General features: G+C 38.8%; 1 protein-coding gene across 3 annotated transcripts in view; it reads right to left on the minus strand.

Moving 5' to 3' along the window:
• gnao1 (G protein subunit alpha o1) overlaps nucleotides 1–14,615 on the minus strand; it is a 113,752-nt gene that overhangs the window by 56,439 nt on the left and 42,698 nt on the right. For all 3 annotated transcript variants that reach the window (NM_001016995.3, XM_031900107.1, XM_012961158.3), the window contains exon 3: nucleotides 13,034–13,175. In NM_001016995.3, coding sequence (NP_001016995.1) covers nucleotides 13,034–13,175 — 142 coding nt within the window. The remainder of the gene's footprint in view (nucleotides 1–13,033; nucleotides 13,176–14,615) is intronic.

Raw genomic sequence — 14,615 nt, forward strand, 5'->3', positions numbered from 1 at the left:
ACATCTCCATGAACCCTAAGTGTTTCATGCCGTAAGGGCACTTACTCATGGGCTGTAGTGCTAGATGCCAGTGCCTATGGAATACTAGCTGGGCTTGGACTGATGAAAAACATGCTGATATACAGTAGAGTAAGCCATCGGGAAATTCCTGACAGCAGAGGAAGGAAGCATTACAAAAGATGGAAATAGATGGTATGACAGCTGGAAGAGAGAATGGGCTCAGAGTAGGAGATGCAGAAGCAACAGCCACTGAAGCAAGATAATGAAGTGCTGACATTAGCTCAGTCTCCCTTTGGTTCTAACAGAAATTTAATTTTTCCCCCCAATAAGAATGTGTGTGGCTCTGACTCACAGCTTTTCCTGCCCTTTTCTCTTTCCTTTTTATGTTATACCAAGAAATGTCTTTAAAGTTGCATCTGCCAAATTCTTCCAGTATGTGGCTATGTATTCTTTTGTCAGGGTGCATACTGGCATACTGATTTTTCTGGGACAATATGAGCCAAAAGTATGAGAATATCAGTTTTTAACATTACCTACTTAGCAAGTTTTTTCATCTATTTGTCTCTCACACTTCTATGGATTTTCTATGTGGCTTATATCCCTTCTTCTCAATCTCCAGCAAAAACTACATATATTATAGCACAAGGACAAATCTTTCTCTGTCAGAAGATCGTACATTCAAAACACTCTTTAAAAGTACTCTGCTATGTTTTCACTTCAATAGGTCAATTAAACATTTTATCACATGTTCACTGGTCATACTATAAGAATGGCATACATCTATGTAAATGGGTCCATAAGTTGGACTGTGCTGCCACGCATGGGCCTATTTGCTTCATGCACTACCAAACAGCCTATAGGACAAGCGCACACAGTTGGAAGGACATAAACCACTGCCAAAGATGCTTCCCTGATATACCTTCAATAAACCTTTTCTACACATCTTAAAGGAACAGTAACACTAAAAAATAAAAACTAATTAAAAATATACATGTACTGTTGCCCTGCACTGGTAAAAGTTGTTTGTGTTTGCTTCAGAAAGACTACTGTAGTTAATAGAAATAGCTGTTGTGTAGCCATGGGGGCAGCCATTTAAATTGAAAAAAGGAGAAAAGGCACATGTTACATAAGAAGATATATAATGTAATCACCAATCCAGTTTATTATGTAAATAGACAACACTGGGTGTTTACCACCCTACTTAGACTAAAGAGCCAACTAGAAATAATTTAGTGCTTTGTCTGAATTGTTAAAACTTAACATTTAATAAATATAGTTTAAAACATATATATTAATAAATATATTCCAATAAATAGATTACCCGTTTCATTAAATCAGTCTTGGTACTACAGCTGATTTATCCACAATCAGTTAGTATTTGTAAGCTTTTACCATTTGCTCAGTATGCACTAATTGAGAAGTTTTAACCGTTCCGTGCCACTAATAGGCTAATCATCAGATAGAGTCAGTATAAGTTAGAGGGGGTTTAGCTGTACTGAAAGCCAGCCCTGCGTAGTAGATAACAGATAAACTGTGTAGAATACAATGGGAATCTATGCTACTTATCCGTTATCTGCTTAGTAACCTGTGCCTTTTCTCCTTTTTCAATTTAAATGGCTGCCCCCATGGCTACACAGCAGGGTATTTATATAAACTGTAGTAGTGTTTATGAAGCAAACACACAACTTTTACCAGTGCAGGGCAAGTGATGATAATGGGGGATTTTAATTACCCTGATATTGACTGGGGCAATAGTACTGCCAGGAGAGTAAATGGGAACAAGTTTATAAACTTGCTGCATGACAACTTTATGTCACAAGTTGTTGAGGAGCCAACCAGGAACCATGCTATACTAGATCTAGTGATCTCTAATGACCCAGAACGTATAGCAAATGTGCAAGTGGTTGAACCCCTGGGCAATAGTGACCATAATGTTATTTCATTTGATGTTTGGTGCAGGAAACAAATTTACACGGGGGCAACAAAGACAATGAATTTTAGGAAGGCAAATTTTAGCTCCTTAAGGGCAGCGCTTCAGGGCATAGATTGGGGCATTATGTTTTCTGATAAAAACACAGAGCAAAAATGGTTGTCATTTAAAATGATATTAAATCATTACTGTTCTCAATTTATTCCATTAATAAGAAAAAGTAGAAGTGTTAAGAATCACCCTATGTGGCTTAACTCTGAGGTAAAGAAGTTAATAGGGAGAAAAAGGAAAGCTTTTAAGAAATATAAGTCAGAGGGGACAGTAGCTGCGTTTAATGATTATAAACACTATAACAAGTGTTGTAAAACAGCAATCCGGAAGGCAAAGATAGAAAATGAGGAGCGCATCGCGGCCGAGGCCAAGACTAACCCCAAAAAGTTTTTTAAGTATATTAATAGTAAAAAGATGCAGGTTGAGGGTGTGGCCCCATTGAGTTATAATAACAATATGGTTACAGCGGATACAGAAAAGGCAGATGTGCTTAACCAGTTCTTTTCTTCCGTGTATACAGTAGAGGAGCCAGTGGGCCAAGTCCCACCCAATAGCTGCACTGTTGCCTCAGCTCCAACTACACAGTGGTTGGCACAGGATATGGTGCTTAAAGGGTTACACACGATAAATGTAAACAAGGCACCTGGGTCAGATGGAATACACCCTCGGGTACTGAGAGAGCTAGGGGCAGAATTACAGTGGCCCTTGTTTCTGATATTCTCAGACTCTCTTTCATCAGGTATGGTACCTAGGGATTGAAAGAAGGCGAATGTCATTCCCATATTTAAAAAGGGAGTAAGATCTCAGCCTGGCAATTATAGGCCTGTAAGTTTGACATCCGTGGTGGGCAAGTTATTTGAAGGCTTGTTAAGGGATCACATTCAAAATTATGTAGTGGAGAATGCCGTTATGAGCAGTAATCAGCATGGCTTTATGAAGGACAGGTCATGTCAGACCAATTTAATTGCTTTTTATGATGAGGTAAGTAAGAAGCTGGACAGTGGGGATGCAGTAGATATAATCTATTTGGATTTTGCCAAAGCATTTGATACCGTTCCCCACAACATCCATGTGCAAACGACTTCACTAAGACCAATAGACCTTAGCTTAGAAAGCAGTCGTTTGCACATGGATAGAAAACTGGCTACAGGATCGGGTACAGAGGGTGGTTGTTAATGGTACATTCTCTACTTGGAGTAAGGTTCTCAGTGGGGTCCCTCAGGGTTCTGTACTGGGTCCACTTTTGTTAAATTTGTTCATAAATGACTTAGGGGAGGGTATTATGAGTAATGTATCAGTGTTTGCAGATGACACAAAACTCTGCAGACCAGTCAATTCTATCCAGGATGTGACATCCCTGCAGCAGGATCTTGACCAACTGGCAATCTGGGCAGCTAAGTGGCAGATGAGATTTAATGTGGATAAATGTAAGGTCATGCACCTGGGATGTAAAAATATGCAAGCCCCGTATACCCTTAATGGGACTGCACTAGGCAAATCCCTAATGGAGAAGGACCTTGGAGTCCTTGTAGATAATAAACTTGGCTGTAGCAAGCAATGCCAGGCAGCAGCTGCAAGGGCAAACAAGGTTTTGAGCTGTATTAAAAGGGGTATAGATTCACGGGAGGAGGGGGTTATTCTTCCCCTTTACAGAGCGCTGGTAAGGCCCCATCTAGAATATGCTGTTCAGTTTTGGTCTCCAGTGCTCAAACGGGACATTATTGAGTTAGAGAGGGTCCAGAGAAGGGCAACTAAGCTGGTAAAGGGTATGGAAAGTCTCAGTTATGAAGAAAGACTGGCCAAGTTGGGTCTGTTTACACTGGAGAAGAGGCGCTTAAGAGGTGACATGATAACTATGTATAAATATATAAGGGATCATATAATAACCTTTCTAATGTTTTATTTACCAGTAGGTCCTTCCAACGGACACGAGGGCACCCACTTCGTTTAGAAGAAGGGAGGTTCCATTTAAACATTCAGAAAGGATTTTTTACAGTGAGAGCTGTGAAGTTCTGGAATTCCCTCCCCGAATCAGTCGTGCTGGCTGATACATTATATAGCTTTAAGAAGGGGCTGGATGGATCCTTAGCAAGTGAGGGAATACAGGGTTATGGGAGATAGCTCTTAGTACTAGTTGATCCAGGGACTGGTCCGATTGCCATCTTGGAGTCAGGAAGGAATTTTTTCCCCTCTGCGGCAAATTAGAGAGGCTTCAGATGGGGTTTTTTGCCTTCCTCTGGATCAACTAGTAGTTAGGCAGGTTATATATAGGCATTATGGTTGAACTTGATGGACGTATGTCTTTTTTTCAACCCAACTTACTATGTTACTATGTTACTATGTTACATAATATACTAATTATTTTAATACACTTTTTTGGTGTTACTGTTCCTTTAATATGAGTACCAAACAGTAAGATGGGTAGAGCACTGGCCACACAGTGGTAGTTAAATTGGCCAGTACAGGCACTGATCCAAATCATTCACCAGTCCAAGCACCCTGTACTTATCAGTCAAAAGTAGCCTTTACATTCCTCACCAGCTATTCAATTATTTATGCACTTCTAATTAGTACTTAGTTTCTGTAAATGCATTAGTCTTCAGTGTTCTCTCCAGGCAGTTTTGGCCAGGCACACTGCATTGTGCACCAAAGCGAAATTTTCATACAGAAGCCAGGGTTGTCAGTTAACTGTTGAAAAACCTAGCAAATAAATCTACACTTAATTTAGACCAAAGATAAAAGCGCTGGTTTACATGCAAAAAGTATGCATCTTAGCATAGAGTCAAATATACAAGCACAATCCATTTCCTGTTCTGTAATTAGTAGAACTAAACCCTAAAAACAAGTCTATTTAAATTTACTAAATTACACTGTTTGCATAAGTGTTTTTTTCAGCTGTAATATTGTTGTGTAGGCGCCAACTCAGTACATTGTGCCTGAGTCTAAACTTTTAGAAAGAGCAAGTGCTACACATTAGAACTGCTTTCAGGTAACCTATTGTTTCTCCTACTCCCATGTAACTGGAGTCCCAAGCCAGACTTGGATTTTTTACTATTAAGTGCTATTCTGATATCTACCACAGGTGCCAGGGAGCTGCTACCTTGCTAGCTTCCCAAAGTTCAGCCGATCGCCTGATGAGGGGAAAAGGGAGGGGGGGGGTGATATCACTCCACCTTGCAGGCGCAGCAGTAAAGAGTGACTGAAGTTTATCAGAGCACAAGTCACATGGCTGCTTCACAATCCGAGCCTAGACTTTTATGCAAACATATATAAAATATTTAAGAAGGCTTTCAAATAAGCTTTTACATTTCAGTTATGTAGATCAAAGTAAAGGTAAATAAGTCCAAAAGTCTTGTGTAACATTACAGCTCTTTTAATCTATTATCTTACATGCGGGTGATATAAGACAATAGCAGTAAATAATATTAGCAGAAATTATTATAGTATTTATTAGACTAATTTGTACTTTGCAAAGTAGTATTTTCCTTGTAATTCACATAAAAGAAATATGGTTGCATGTGATACATTTTTAAGATAGCAGCCATTAATGAATGCAAATGGGGAGGACAGTTGCAGAAAATATATAACCCGACACAAGCAACCTCAGTATGATTCTATCTTGTATCACTAAGCCTAAATGGCTAGGTGTTTGTGAGAAGAAATGATGAACGGACCTCTGCCTCATATCTGTGCTACCTTGGAAACTACAGTAAATAAAAGGCAGGCAACACAAGGAGCAAGTGAATTGAAGTCTTTGATTTGAGCGCTTGTTGGAAGATCAGCTGCTCACTTGTACATTCATTCACTTTCTCATTATCTAGTGCGTGTAAGATAACAGCTCAGTCACTCTCACTTATTTTCACCCCTACAAGACAGAGACAGGTGAAAAAGCAAAGCGAGTGTAGAAGTAAATGATACTGTAGCAAGAAGTAAGCACAAGCTAAGCCAATAATGAACACAAAAGTATGCAAAGAATGAGCCAACTACAGTATACTCTTCTGATTATTAAGTCCTGAGGCATAGTATATATAGTGACATTAAATACGCTTGGTTCATAATTGTTTAAAAGGAGTTAAGTTCATTTTTTTTTTTTAAATGTTTTATATGTTTTTAAGTTTATTGTATAGTGTGCTAATATATAAGGCAGCACCAGGGGGCATCCAATGGGCACACTGCATAACCCCTCTGGTTTGTGCTTAAAGGAACAGTAACACCAAAAAATGAAAGTGTATAAAAGTAACTAAAATATAATGTGCTGCTGCCCTGCACTGGTAAAAGTTGTGTGTTTACTTCAGAAAGTCTACTATAATTTATATAAATAAGCTGCTATGTAGCCATGGGGAGGCAGCCATTCAAAGGAGAAAAGGCACAGGCACATAGCAGACTTCTGGTATCTGCAATGTAACCTGTGCCTTTTCTCCTTTTTTCCAGCTTGAATGGCTGCCCCCGTGGCTACACAGCAGCTTATTATATAAATTATAGTAGTGTTACTGTAGCAAACACACCAGTTTTACCAGTGCAGGGCAACAGTGCATTATATTTTTATCACTTTAAATCTTTCATTTTTTGGTGTTACTGTTCCTTTAATACTTTTTATTAAGCTGCCAACTGAGTGAAAACTGAGCCACATGCATAAAATAAAAAAACTATTAGAAACCTACTGAACTACCCTGAGGAAACATGTAGGAATATATAAAATAACCATTTGTAGATTATAAGTCCTGAGGTATAAGTAAAAAAAAACAAAAAACGAATGTGTTATCATATCATGTGGTAGCTGGAGATACATAGAGAAGTATAGGCAGAGGGCTAAATCCACCTTGACAGTAAGGACCTATGTTTATCATAGTTGAGAACATTTCTATAAGAATGACATAAAGTTAACAATGGGCCACCAGTACATTATTAGTTGGAATTAGAAACTTATATTATAAATTTTTAGTTCCTTATCCTAGAGATCTGTTCATTTGGCTTGGTCGACAAATAATCAAATCGATGTGATGAAGTACTCTAACAACCTATGATTAACGTGTAGTTTTTTTTAGAGACATAAAAATTGAACCTGATGGACGTGTTATTTTAACCTACGTTACTATGTTAATATGTTGTATATGGATGCCCCAGGCTCAGGCAACCTAAAGGAAACCTGAAGCAGTGAATTATCAGACAAAGCATAACAAAGATAAATGACTCGGTCTCTTCTTAATTCCTAAAGACACGACAAGACTTGACTTCTGATTGAGTTCATCGTGTACAGTGTTAAGTATTTTGCAGATTGTGAAGAAATTCAAAACAAGTAATTAATCAGTTGTTGCACTTAAACCCATATGTATTGCAAAAACAGAGGCAACAGAAAATAAAAAGTGCCAGAACTTGTATCTAACAGCTCCGCAATGTACTCTGTTAAATCAACACAAAGGGAGTATACATTTCTCCTGGTTCCTTAAAAGAGGACTGTAAAATTGCACCATAGGGAGTATGTCTGTTGGCCAAACTATTAAAGGAATTGATTGTGTTACTCAATATTCTTGCAGGATAGTTTTAAAAAAGTTGAAGTCCTTCCCCCCATTTTTACATGTGGTTTGATTAAGTGGCTTTATTGTACAGTTATGTGATCTTTTATCCAGAAAGCTCAGAATACAGGAAGTCCTTTCATCAGTCATATGTTCATTAGCTAATGATCTTCAGTGTCACAGTAAAAAGCCATCTCATTTATGTTGAAAGATAAAAAGGTTTTGCTGGCTTCTTTGCTTGATGTACTTTAAAGTAAAAGCACTATAATGCACCACAAGGAAAAAATATTATAGCATTGTTTTAGCAAATGTTTCCTTGCATTGTTCCACTGTTTATATCTATGTTGTGAGATCAAGTCTTTCAACTTAATTTAGCACAATGGGGGGGAAGAGAAGTAAATCAGTGCAAAAAACACAGAATGCAGAAGCCATTGCAAAAATGTTTGTTAGGGAAGTCTGTCGCACTTTATTACACTTTGATCAGATGCTGTTACATATTTAAATACATGCCTTTAAAGACGTTTGAGGGAAGGATAAAGTGTATACACCTTTAACATTTTGATTTTGCATACTTTGAAAAACAGTGCAAATATTGTGTGGAGAGAGGTGGGTCAGTAGGTGGCTTTTGAACACAAAATGCTTTGTGTGCAACAGAATTTGTTCCGTTTGCTGGGCTCAAAATGTACAGGGGTGTGAACACATGCACGGCTTAGAACAATGTTCATAAGGTGCCACCTTAAGCTGTCATCAAGAATTGTGGATATTTATTCTCATCTAGCCAAATGACTGATCCAACCATACCCAGCCCTATTCCACCTTAAACCTAATCCTTGAAGTATGAGGCATGGGCTGCAGCTAGACTGGGACCCTGACAGGACACCGTCCTGTCTGTGATGGCAGCCCTGGCAATTATTCATCGGTAACAGGACTAGACATGGGAATTCTGCACGTTTGGGTTCTGCTGGGGTTCTGTGCCATGAGAGTACCAGATGCCGTTTCCTTCAGCTGAGCCTAAATTAAAGTCACATCATTTTTAGTGTTCAGCTATAATGAATCCTGCAAAAAAGCCTAGGGTTTGTTTACCAGAATTCCAAACCAGATCATGGATTTGTTGCATCCCTACTAAATTTACTTTTAAAGTTAAAGGGTGCAATCACCCAGAATGCTTGGGACCAAGGATATTCTGGATAAGGGGTCTTTCCGTAATTTGGATCTCCATACCTTAAGTCTACTAAAAAAAATCAATAAAACATTAATTAAATCCAATAGGTTTATTTTCCATCCAATAAGGATTACTGTATATCTTAGTTGGGATCAATTACAAGGTACTGTTTTATTATTACAAAGAAAAAGAAAATCAATTTGATTAAAATGGAGTCTATGGGAGACGAGCTTTCCCTAATTCGGAGCTTTCTGGATAACGGGGTTCCTGATAAGGGATCCCATACCTGTACTTGTGAACTTGCACACTTTATAACATGTCAAGCAGATCATTAAATACAGGTATTAAATAGGCCAGTCTCTTCTGCTTGCTCTAATAATCTGATTTCTCATCTTCTTTTCAGTTAAAAGCAGCAACCTAATCATCTTGTGTCAGTTTTCTAGACTTTATACAAAGAAAAATAGCCAAATGTGATAAACACCCTCATAAGATGCAACAAACACTCATCATTTTCTGTTTTGTGAGCTTTGCATTGTGATTTCAATTGCCCAATTATACCCATAATGTTAGCCAGGGGCACTTACTGAACACACAGATTCTATTTCTGAGTGGCAAATGCTTCCATTAAACATATGCTTTTGTGTAGTGCACATATTTGGCTTCCATAATACATATGCTTATACGCAGTAAAGGACTCCTGATTGGCCATACACAGTCTAGAGCCTGATACCTCCAGCTAAATCCTAATAATACTTATCCTAATAAAACTTCTTCTTTGTTAAAAAGGTTATTGAGTCCAATATACCCTTTTACATAGAGTGCCCCATGAGCCATCTGGAAGTGAGTTTGCTTTGCAGTGGTTTAGGGCTCTGGCACATGGGAAGATTAGTCGCCCGCAACAATTCTTCCTTGTTGCGGGCGACTAATCTCCCCGAAATGCCATCCCACCGACGGAAGTTTCTTTTCGTGGGAAATCGCGGCACCGTGTATGCCATCCCACCGGCAATTTACATTCTCGCTGGTAGGATGGCATTTCGGGGAGATTTGTCGCCTGCGACAAGGGAGATTTGTCGCAGGCAAAACTTCACACATTGGCAGTGCACTCCAGGTCAGCATAAAAAAAAACAGATTAAACAGATTATAGGAAAATATCTACCGGTGTTGTATGCTGACCAAGCCCTTAAAAGAGTTCTTAATTCAGGTTTCCGGATGGTAGCGAGAAAGGCTCCCACTTTGGGTTCTATTTTAGCTCCTAGTCTGTATGTGCAGGGTGATCAAAGAGCCACTTGGTTACAAGTAAAGGGATGTATAGGTGCAGTGCAAGGAAATGTGTGACGTGCACAGCAGTATGCAGTGTGACTAATAAGCGTTATGATATAAGGAGCTATATAAACTGCAATACTAAGTCAGTTGTATACCTGCTTACCTGCACGAGATGTTTAAAGCAATATGTTGGCTGTACCACCAGGCCACTAAAGGAGAGGGCTAGGGAACATTTAAACTTAATAAAATCAAGAAGTGAAACTACAAGAGTCTCTAGGCACTTTAGTGAGTGCAGTAATGGTAATGTAGGGTATGTGAGACTGCAGGGAATTGAAAAAGTGACCGCAGGACCTAGAGGGGGGCGATATACAATCAAAACTGTTAAGGGCAGAAGTGAAGTGGATTTATAAACTGTGCACAAGGCAACCTCAAGGGCTGAATTTAACATTTGATATAAACTGTTACTTTTAAAAGCAGTTCATAGTTTGATTAATTTGCTGCAACAATGTGTTTATCTAAAGGATTGTAACTGTGATTATAATGTTATGTAATTTCTTTTTTAACGGACTATCTGAAAAATTCAGGATATAAAACAGTGTGAACAATTAACTACTTAACAGGCATATCTAATTAGTTCATGGAATATGTATATGTTTGTAACGGATGCCATTGGATATGGTAATTTTATGGGTGGGATTATGGGTATATATTTCCTATGTGTAAGAAATGGAGAGAGGTCTCTGAGGAAGTGCGCTGTCACGAAACGCGTAAGACCTCAAGCTGTGTTTTTTAGATGTGCAAATAAAGGTTGATTGATTTTAATATCACCTGTTGCGGCTTTTTTATGCTGACCTGGAGTGCACTGCCAATGTGTGAGATTTGTCCCCTGGCACCCGGGTCAACAGGACTGTCTGGCAAGCATAATGCTTTCTTATTTGGAAGTTATCCCTGGCTGTGAGTTTTTTCACCTGAGCGCAGGGTCCGGGGAAAGTTGCACCTGGACCAAAGGATTTGAGCGGTGAGCAGTTTGTGTGGGGGAACCTGTATTGCTTTTTCCAGACAGGCACCTGTATTTTTAAACTAATTTCTATGTTTAAATTAGCCCTCAAATTGTGTGCTGTCGATATATAATTTTTTCGTGTAGATTTGTCGCAGGCGACTAGTCTCCCCGTGTGCCAGAGCCCTTAAAGGGGTTGTTTACCTTTAAATTAACTTTGTATATGATGTAGAGAGTAACATTTAGAGACAATATGTGATTGGTTTTCATTTTTATTATATGTAGTTTTTTAGTTATTTAATTTTAAGTTCAGGAGCTCTCCAGTTTGGAGTTTCAGCAGCAGTTAGGTTGCTAGGGTCCAAGTTACCTTAGCAAGCAGGGTGTGGTTTGGATGAGAGACTGGTAAATGAATAGGAGAGGGCCTGAACAGTAAAGAAAGTTATAAAAAGTGTAGCCTCACAGAGCAAAAGTTTTTTGGCTGATGGGGTCATTTAAAAACTGCAAAGAGTTGGGTGGAAACGGCAACAAATTAAAAACCTATGACAAATAAATAATGAAGACCAACTGAAAAGTTGCTTAGCATTGCCATCCTATAAAATACTAAAACTTAACTTAAAGGTGAACCGCCCCTTCAGAGAGGTGAAGCAAGCCACAAACAAAGATTTTGTGTTTTAAACAAATTTACTGCATCATATGAATTACCCCATTGTTTAGGTCCCTAAAAGGGGTAATATAGGATTATTACATTATATGGTGCAGCATGGTTGTGTGTTTTTGAAAAACTAAAATATATAGTTATAATAAAACAAATATCATTCTTTCTGAAAATGTACTGTCAAAAAAAATCATGGTACATGTGCTATACCATATGATACGGATACTTGGCTTTATTACAAATAAAATTGCGCCAGTAGAGCAATCTATGGCAATAAATCAGCAAACAGCATTCATTGTCTTAAAGGGTTTCAAAATGATCAAAGCTATTGGTATTTAGTTAAGAATAACTGCTCTACTGAAGTTATTTCATTTGTAAGCGATCTCTATTGATCACTATAATTATACAGGTATGGGATCCCTTATCCGGAAACCAGTTAACCAGAAAGCTCCGAATTATGGAATGCCCATCTCTCAGACTCCATTTTAATCAAATAATTCAAAATTTTAAAACTGATTTCCCTTCTCTCTGTAGTAATAAAACAGTACCTTGTAATTGATCCCAACTAAGATATAAATAATCCTTATTGGAAGCAAAACAATTCCATAGGATTTAATTAATGTTTAATTGATTCTTTAGTAGACTTAAGGTATGGAGATCCAAATTACGGAAAGACCCCTTATCCGGAATACCCTTGGTCCTGAGCATTCTGAATAACAGGTATTTACTTTTAAGCAAACAGATCATTGCAGTGTCTAAATAACAGGGATGCTTTTCAAATATAGCACTGTTCCCTTTTCCTCTTAGACTGGGCAGCAACAGATGGGCACTGACAGTACAGTAGTACCGCCCACTTTCAGAGGCCGTATCATCAAAGAGCAATACATTACAGCACCATCCTCTGTTGGAGACCATATTATTAGAGAAGCCTTAAACTAGCAGAATGTATGCGTGTATAACTTTATTTATAAAGCACCACAAGGGTACGCAGCGCTGTACAATCTTACAATATACAAAATTAAACACAGGGAGGACAGGTGTTATAATAAATACAATAAATAAGTATAAATACACAGGGAGTAAGTGTCATGTGGTATGAGACACAGTAGGAAGGAGGTCCCTGCCCCGTAGAGCTTACAATCTAAGTGGGTGGGTAACATACAGGCACAAATTGGAAGGTAAGAGTGCACTAGGTATGGGCATTTGCCCTTAAGCGCAGGACTAGGCAAAATAATGTTTTAGTGATCCAGGCAGCATCTGAGTTTTATCTTAAAGAGAGTGGGTGAGTGTTCCCTATGGAGGGATTCAGGGATTGCAGTGTATTAAAATAATTTTTTTCCTAAATAAAATACCAATATGAAACTTCCAGAAACAACTTCCAGTCTCAAATCTATATCTATTATAAATAATGAGAAAATGTATTTAGCTTTGCTGCTATATACTAAGTGAAGGTGATTCTTACCCTTCTTTCTTTGTCACCATACTCAATGCCCAGAGTATCCATGGCACGGACAATGGCTGCCAGAGACTGGATTGTGTTACTGTAAACCACAGGCTTGTACTGCTTGACATCCTCTCCTGAGAATCCATCTTCATGGATAATTCTGCAATGGAAAGTAGTAGAGATCACAAGAGAGCTTCGGAAAACATTTTTTATATGAAAGTGCATAATTCCCAACAGAAATCTGCAGTGATTGCTTGCAGGGGAAAGGGAAGGGGGGGTGCAGAGAGTGTTTAGTCAGCTATGTGGTGCATTAAAGGGACATGGTTCTTTAAAGCAAACAATTATACAGGCCACTGTAGTGCAGTTCCCTCTGCAGCCATGTTTAGTGTGCTAGCCATAAGAATAAACTTCAAAAGTACATACACTGTGAAAGGCTCTTTCTAAATCAGACTTGGAGACCTGTAAAACTGTAATGATTCTGCCCCAAATCACCCAGTACAAAGGAATACAATTTTAAAATTAGTGAGAATACAAAATGTGGTCAGACTGGGCTGCCACTCCCTTTCCATCAAAAGCTTTGCATAAATTATTTATCTTTGAGGACACCCCATTAAAGTGAGTGCATGCATGGAACAGCTTGGATTACAGGAAGCCAGTCCATCAGGGCCTTGGGTTAAGAGGTTTTAGAAACATGGATTAATGGCCACAGAGTAAGCGCCCTCACATTACTTAAAACGTCTATGGCTGATTTATAGCTTTTTGGAGACAGAATAAATCAAACCTAATCATATCTGCAGTTAGACTACTAAGGACACAGGCTCACAAATGAGTGACTGACATACAAGATCTGCTTTCTTGGGATTCCTGGAAGCAGCTCATAAACTGGCATTTGTGAAAATCAATTACATTGTACACACGCGGGGTTCGTTTTGGCAACCAGGGAAAGAGAATGTGAAGAACATAAAAACTGGGATGCAGGCCACGAATTTCAGCACTCTGACTATGTGTAACTTTCTATGGTTCATTTATCCCATGCTAACAAATCAAATAATGGTACAGAGAGAGAATGTAAAACCCATGGCCAGATTATAAAGCCACCTAAACAAAAGTGTCAATATGTCAAGTTTAAAAAATATCTGCCAACTAACGTGAGACTTTGCTTTTGTTGGTGGATATCAGCTGTGTGTGCCTGCAACCAGGCTAATTCAGTGCTTCTGGGTGCAGGTGCAATTAGAAGATTTTTTAAGCATACGTGTGGATTGTATGGGTGATTGTACAACCTTTGTGGTGCCTTACCCTAAGCCTTAGGGCACTTGCACATGGAAAGATTAGTCACCCACAATAAATCTTCCCTACCATGGGCAGCTAATCTCAATGAAATGCCTTCCCACCAGCAAGAATGCAAATCAGTGGTGGGGCGGCATACACGCCACTTCGGCCTACCAAAGGCACCCAAAGTTTCCTTGTAAGGAAACTTCGGGTGACTTTGGAAAGCCGAAGCAATGCACATGCCATCCCAGCAGCAATTCTTTCTTTGCCGGTAGGCATTTCAGAGAGGTTAGTCACCGGCGGTAACGAGGATTTATTATGGGCGACTAAT

The sequence above is a fragment of the Xenopus tropicalis genome, chromosome 4 (genome assembly GCF_000004195.4).
Source record: "Xenopus tropicalis strain Nigerian chromosome 4, UCB_Xtro_10.0, whole genome shotgun sequence".
NCBI classification, from domain to species: domain Eukaryota; kingdom Metazoa; phylum Chordata; class Amphibia; order Anura; family Pipidae; genus Xenopus; species Xenopus tropicalis.